The sequence below is a fragment of the Bactrocera latifrons genome, unplaced genomic scaffold (genome assembly GCF_001853355.1).
Source record: "Bactrocera latifrons isolate USDA-ARS-PBARC rearing strain unplaced genomic scaffold, ASM185335v1 scaffold_12, whole genome shotgun sequence".
NCBI classification, from domain to species: Eukaryota; Metazoa; Arthropoda; class Insecta; order Diptera; family Tephritidae; genus Bactrocera; species Bactrocera latifrons.
Window position 1 is genome coordinate 1,478,308 of NW_017534630.1, and position 7,638 is coordinate 1,485,945.

The 7,638-nt window shown below is 35.4% G+C and overlaps 1 protein-coding gene across 2 annotated transcripts in view; it reads left to right on the forward strand.

Moving 5' to 3' along the window:
* The window catches only part of LOC108978310 (leucine-rich repeat-containing G-protein coupled receptor 5), a 34,254-nt gene extending 28,802 nt beyond the window's left edge, over window positions 1–5,452 (forward strand). For both annotated transcript variants that reach the window (XM_018948521.1, XM_018948520.1), the window contains exons 2-5: window positions 2,241–3,556; window positions 3,612–3,828; window positions 3,939–4,198; window positions 4,256–5,452. In XM_018948521.1, the coding sequence (XP_018804066.1) occupies window positions 2,295–3,556; window positions 3,612–3,828; window positions 3,939–4,198; window positions 4,256–5,216 (2,700 nt within the window). In that variant the 5' untranslated portion in view covers window positions 2,241–2,294 and the 3' untranslated portion in view covers window positions 5,217–5,452. The remainder of the gene's footprint in view (window positions 1–2,240; window positions 3,557–3,611; window positions 3,829–3,938; window positions 4,199–4,255) is intronic.
* Window positions 5,453–7,638: the final 2,186 nt, after the last annotated feature.

Consider the following 7,638-nt stretch of genomic DNA (forward strand, 5'->3'; position numbering starts at 1 on the left):
AAAAAAAAAATAAAGTAAAAAAGTAATGAAGGTTTATTAGAATAAGAAGTGAAAGCAATACAAGTACTCGTGAAGTCATCCGTTTAACCAAACATTATTTCCCTGTCTACTCACTAACCATGGATCAATAAAAATTAAGGTAGCTTTTATTAATTTTTCTAACTTGCTCGGATTTATAGATTTTATCAAAAGGTATTTACTGATTAACTTTCGTACATGTGAGCCTTACCGTTGTGTTTTATTACATGCTGCTTTACTACCAAATACCAGCAGATATGACCCAGCCCCTCGTTCAATCGAAGAGAGGCGAATGCTAAAGGTTGCAAATTAATAACTTTTATGCTTCGAACTATGTTACGCAAATATTACAATAACAATATTTTATACATTTTTATCTAGCAGTAGGAAATAGATGTATGTATATGTAAAAGTGTAAGTTTGTTATAAAGTACTGAAGACTTTTGGTTTGTGTACCCAAATTTATTCACACTTGGTTAAGACTTTTATTTCCAATTAGATATTTCTTTTCGTCTTAACGGTTCAAGCCGAAGGCGAAATAGCGCACTACCATAATAGTTGCACTATTAGTTGAGAGAGCATTATATAAATTAGATTTCCACTCTAGTTGGATTTGCATTGAAGAGGTGCCCGTTTACCCGGATTTACGAAAAATAGCAGCAAAAGAAAACCGAATAAAAATAGGTGTTTCTAAAAAATTCTTGACAAGTACTGGAGAACTCTATTACTTTCACAATATAAGATTTTATTAATATGTATCTCGTGTTAATTATGTGTTATCGGACTACGCTCTATATTGTTAGAAAGATAAGTCTTCGTACAAAAAACTTCTCAGACAGGCTCTTCTCATTATTGTTCAAGAGGCTATACCAGTGTGACGCATGAAATATTAGGCGATTTTCGAGAATTTTTATGGGAGAAAGTACGCGTTTGAATATTTCGATCTTTCGTAATAAGGTATATTTTCAACTATATTAAATTTTTTTTTGTTACAAAAGTTTTGAGAAATAACGGAGTTAATGGTCTTCGGATTTGCCAAAAAAATGCCCCAACTGCTGGCATGATTCCGGCAAAATTTGTAGCTGAAACAAAAAAAAAAATGGAAAAGTTTATTAAACTTAAAGATATTTCCTATACAATGATCTACGATCTTTGAAAAATATGAAGAATTAACAAAATGGCGTAATTTTAAAAAAAATCGTTTTTTTTTTTGGAGGTAAAAAATTCTTTTTTTTTTTTTTTAATGCCAAATTGACAATTTTCAACCAGTCAAAAAGATCGTAGTCCAAGTCCGTCATGAAGCGGATTATTAGTAGTAACCGATCGCGATCGAATCGTGTTTAACCGGTGCAGTATATGTGTGCTTTCTTCTTATATAGCTCGGTTATAGCCGAGTTAACAACAGCGCGCGAGTCGTTTCTTCTTTTCGCTATTTGCCGCCAAATTAAGATATTAAGTGTAGCCAGATCATTCTCCACCTGATCTCTTCAAGCCAGACACATCGATAGAGACTCGTTGGAAAATCTTATGCGTCAGCCTTATAGTTCGCACCTGATACCTGTGAATACTATCTGTTCCTGTATTTGACAAGAGATTTTAGTACCTTGTGAAAAACGAAAGTTCCAGTTTTAGCCGATGAGAACGGGGCCTTAAATAAAAGAGGCTTTGAGAAATTCTTTAAAAAAAAAAATGGCAACAAGTTATCGAATAAAAATAATAACAATTATTATAATAAAGGACTGGGATGAGATTTGAAAATTTTTAAAACCGATAGTTTTGTATAATTGCTCCCTTTCTATCTTAAAGATAATATAACTTTCTTCTTAAAAGTTATAACCCTTTAAAGTTAAATCTCTATTCGATTGTTTCAGTATATTCGACACATATATATAAACAAATGTTTTTCTCTTTCTTAAGCCGATTTAGAAACAGTAAACATATAATGATCACAAAATTCACTGCGAATTATGAAATACGCGTGCAACCATTCGCTCTATTTTGGGAAATGAACACTTCTTTACTATTTAAAATACCACAAACCACGTTAAGAATAGTATAAGCTACGAAGTAGGTCTCATTTAAACCATTTTAACCACTTATTTTTTATGCTATTTACCTTTGAAAATACACCGTGACACATACGTCCCGTTCGGATCGAAAGCGTTAACCTAATAATATTATTCCTCTTTCAAATGCTTAATATTTTTATCTCCGCTTTTCAGCGCATCTTTATGTCACATATCACATCAAATCATTGTCGCATCATCGTGTAAAAAATGTCTAGTATTCGCTGTCACCTCGCCATCACCCTGCTGCTCTTTCTCGCATCGTCAACTTCTGCGCTTAATTGTCCTTCCAACTGTAAATGCTTTTGGGTACTCGACAGCCTTTGCGTGGAGTGTGCGCATAAAGGCCTAACGGAGTATCCCAACTTTTCGGATTTACCCATAGACCATCTCGATTTATCGGGCAATAATTTTGATCATTTTCCCACACAATTCGCTGCCATCGAATCACTAGTCTACTTGGATCTCTCTAACAATAATATAAGCCAGCTAGATGCCGATGCGCTCATAGGATTTACTGCACTACGCGTTCTCCTACTCGCCAACAATAATTTTAACAGTTGGTCGGATCTAAATCCAACAGAAGCTTTTCGTAATGCCATTAGCTTAAAGCATCTCAGTTTAAGTGGAAATAATTTAGAAACCTTTACGGATTTTAAGGCGGAACAAACGTTGATCAGTGATTCGCTGACCAATCTGGAACTGGAGCATTGCAGTATTACGACAGTTGGCGGTGATCATCTTATAAATGGACTACCCGCGCTGGAACGCTTGTCGTTGTCGGGTAATTCACTTACTACGCTGAATAATATACCATCGGGTTCATTGCGTGGGCTCGAGCTCAGCAACTGCAGCTTGTTAGGCATACCGACAACGCTAATTGAAGGTTTGCCAAATTTGGAGAAATTAAATGTTTCAAGGAATTTCGCAATGGAATTGAAGGATGTGATAATATCCGAAACCCTATTGGAGTTGGATGCCTCTTTTTGCAGTTTGGATACAATAAATTTGAGTGGATTCCCCAGTTTGTCACGTGCATATTTGCGCGGCAACATGCTACGCATTCTGGATCAGAATACCTTTGCCAATAACACACAGTTGCAAACGTTGGATTTGGCAAAGAACTCGCTCCGAAATATACAAACCAATGCATTTGCTAAATTGGCGCACTTGGCGACGCTCGACTTGTCCTATAATGAGATTGCGCTGCTCGATAAGAATTTGTTTCGTGCCAACGATGTACTGGTCTCGGTCAACCTTAGTCACAATGTTATGGAGAAATTTACGAAACTCGTATCGAATTCTTTGCGTGAAATAAATTTGAGCGGTTGCGAAATAATTATGATCGACACGAATGCCTTTACGGGCTTATCGGTAATACAGCGGCTTGACTTGTCCAAGACACTTATCAAGGAGTTTCCGCCGAATATGCATTCCGAAACGCTTCAGCGTTTAGACTTGAGTAACTGCAAGTGAGTAAATGATACTGTGTGTGAAATGTGTTAATGAAATGCTTCATTTTCCTAGATTGTCGAGCATAAAGAATACCACATTCTCCGGGTTTCCGGAATTGGCTTGGTTGTATTTGAGTGGCAATCGTTTTACGAACCCATTACCGACTGATTATTTTCGTTCGAATCATTATCTGGATGCCATCTGGATTAGCGATAATCCATGGGTTTGCAACTGTCACGACCCAACATTTATCGACTTTTACGATTTTCTAACTGCAGTGCCACAGAAGGTAGGATTATGAAACATACATGTTTAATAACTTTTTGACCTTCGACTAGATATTCTAGTTCCATACCCTCTTGATAGTTCGAATAAATAATTTAATTCGTGTCTTTCCAGTTGAAGGATCGTAATTATGTACGTTGTGCCTCACCATCCTACCTCTACGGTAAGACCTGGGAAGCTGCTTGTGGCAGTGTCTGGATACCTAATGGACGCTCTTCAAAAGTGGAGAAAGCGTGGACTGTGATAATGCTGTGCTTACTGGGGATATGTGTAGGAACACTTTTATACACCGGCTTCAGGAGATTTATTAAAAGCCGCAATCAACGGCGCAATCGTGAGGAGTATCGACAGAACCGTGAAGAAATGATGGAGATGTAAGTTTATTTCTTCAAACTAACAAATCTTATCACAATTCCTACTTATAATTACAGACGCGCACAGAATCAACGTATGCTTGAAGAGCCCGCCACGCCGAATGCGCCAAATTCCTTTCAGAACTGCTTGCCTTCATACGAAGACGCCATCCGCATGCCAAAACTTGAGCGTCCCGCTAAATCAATGGTGGACTTGACTGAGACGGGGCACATGCGTCGCAAATTACGACGCTCACAAACCAATCCCGATGGCGATATCGAGGATGCCGACTTATTGCTAGACGATCGTCAGCGTTTTCGCAGCGAAGAAATGCTTTCCAATCGTGTAAAGGAGCGCACCGCCAACATAACGCCGTTCGCACGCACCGGCTATGTGGCATATAGCAATTCGCGTAGTCGCCGTTTGAGCGTTGAAGGTGCACGCTTCCCCGCCGCCCACTTGAAGTCGCAGAATCTACAAAGCGCCGAGAAAATCGCAAACTTCCAAGGCTTCGAGCATAGTCCGTACACAAAACGACGTCCGAAAGTAGCCGAAATACCGCCATTTAAACGCGCCACCATGCGCACCGACAGCGTTGAGTTCCTCACAGATCCCGAATTTGATGATCACAGCAAGCCCGGCAGTCCTTTTGCGCGTCGCAAGCCGAAAACACCAACAACACCAGCGAGCGCAACAACTGCACTCGCCGACAGTCCATTGGCGCCAGCTGTGGAAGATTACTTCGGTAGAGTGCCAAAGCCGCGTGACTCCATGTCAGACGAAAGTGATTTCCAGGTGGTGGTCGATGAGGAGAACTCCTCCTTAGTTGATTTGCACAACACATCGTCGAGTGGTGGTGATAATTCGGCGACGAATTTGGAACGCGCCAGACGTAAGAAACGACTGAACTCGACGAATAGACGTGCGAGTGGTAATTTTACAGCCGCTGCAGCCGCGGCTGGCGAGTCTTCTTCCACTTCGTCCGACAGGGATCCCATTGTGGTGGTGCACAAGCCAATGCGCGAAACACTTTTCTAAGTGCGCTACAAGGCGACCTGTCTGAAGCTAGCGGAAAGGCCGTCCCACGCACATGTTTATGTGTGTGTGTGTGTTGCTGCGTTCAGCGAAAAGTATTTAACAATTAATAGTATATTGTAAAATAATAGTTATGTTATTAGTCGTGTGACGCTTAGAAAGTTGTATTTGTATTTGTTTTTTACTTTGTAAACAAAAACAATAATGAAATAATTCAAAAGACGTTACTAGTATCATGATTAATTTAGTAAATTGATTTAAGAAATTTTAATGTAAATTTTTTATTCCTTGAAGTACCCTGTGCTAGTTATGGTTTGTGCATAGACTAAACTAGTATTCACACTAATTGCTGTTGTCGATGGTTTGGCGTAACTTCACTCACAGATGTCGCCGTTATCCATCATTTGGTTGTTATCTCTGCTAGCATAGGTTCACGAAATGGCTGTACATTTTTGCCAGCCAAGCAGCCGCCTACTTACGGCTCCTGTTCGCCTGGTGAAACTGGTAGTTTGTGCACGCGGCGATTTTTCAGGCGACGCCGCCAGCAACCGGGCAGAGTTGTGTGAGTGAGTGCGCAGTTGCTGTGCAGCATGGAATTTAGGGGGAATTTCGTTGTTTGGCGAAAAATTAAATAGTTTTTTAAATTAAATATTTGAAAAATTGTTATTATTTAATTTTATAAATTTTATATTTTAAATAAATTTGTTTTTAGTAAATATTTAACTTGAAACATATATTGATGATGGATGAAGTATTAAATAAAAATATGAAAAATTATTTTAATGAGAAATAATAAAATGGAACTATTTGTTGGTAAATAACCGACTTTTTTTTTGCTGATGAATGTAAGGGGCAGGTTTGAGAGTGTATTAGTAATGGAAATGATATCCAGTTTCTCTTAAAAAACATTATTTAACCGGAAATAACAAAATTTGTGCTATGTTATTATTGCAAAAAACAGACTTAATTTTAATAATTTCCATTTTTATTTGCAAAAGTGAAATTGTGGAGAAATCACTAAAATTAATTAATAAAAAAATTATAAATTTAAAATTTTTAATNTTTTTAATGATAAATTTTGTGTTAAACTCAAAAGGAATGTAAAAGTTTAATTGGGGAATTCGAAAAAGAAAATATTAGAATAGAAAGTAATTTAAAATTTTATTAAAAATCAAATCAGAATTTATAATTTTACAATTAATTAAAAAAATTAAAATTTTTAATGCAATCTTACTAATTTTAAGTGCCTACGCTCAAGAAGAGTTTTAAGGCTTGGTGGAGTAAAATTATGTATTATTAGTAATGAAAATAAAATCTTTTTTTTTTTGGAAATCATTAATTTTACGGAAAATTAAAATTTCGGGAACAAAAATTAAGTAATAATTGAATAAATTGATAAATCATAATTTAAATTAATAATTTTAAAATTTTGTCTAAATAAATATTTTATATATTTTTTGTGCCTAAATCCAAAAGCAGTTTTTTGAGATCTAGTAGAGTGACATCATTAGTCTAGTAAAAAATGTTCTTTAGTTCCCAAACCTTAAACCCAAGCAATCCAACTAAAACTCAGCGTTTATATTTCGATTTAATTTATTTATTATTTTAATTTTTAATTAAATTAAATAAAATTTTAAAAATATTTTAAGCATAGCAGTTAAACTTTTAAAATTTCTATACAATAAAACTAAAATGTACTGATATACATACATATTTGCTTGCAACGCAACATATGCAGTGTATTTTCAAAACTATTTGAGCTTAATAAGTTGAAACAAAAATTGGTGTGAGTTTTGAAGTTTAACTGAAATTTAAATTTTGCAACTATTCTTTAAAGTAAATACACATACATGTATATATGTACAGTTACACATCTATAAATGTACAGTTATACATGTATGGACATATGTATGCATTTTTGCGCGTTTTGCTTACAGGCAGCATATGTTATATTTACGCAATATTTGTTGTTGCTTTTTAATACAAACGAAAAGTTCAGCTAACTCGATTAACTATTATGCAATAAATTTAGTAATTTTGTAGTTAAATAAGCTACATATGTATGTACGTATTTTATATAATATACGTTGAACAAAAGGAAATGGCGTAGGAAACGAAAAATTAGGAAATGAAAGGTAAAAAGTAAAGCGAAGCGTAAATATTTTTCACTAAACTAGAAAAAAATGCTTCAAAACTTGTTTATGTATGTACGTATGTATGCATAAAAGATAACTTTGGTATTACGCTAAAATTACATTAAATACATTAAAATTACACACAAACAAAATTACTTTCATTAAACTAGTTAGAAAGGAAACAATTTTTTATAGCAAAGAACTGCAATATTTTAAATTTTTAAATTTGTTAATTTATAAAATAAAAGCTTAAAATTTAGAAAAAAAAATAAAAATTAAAAGCAAATGTA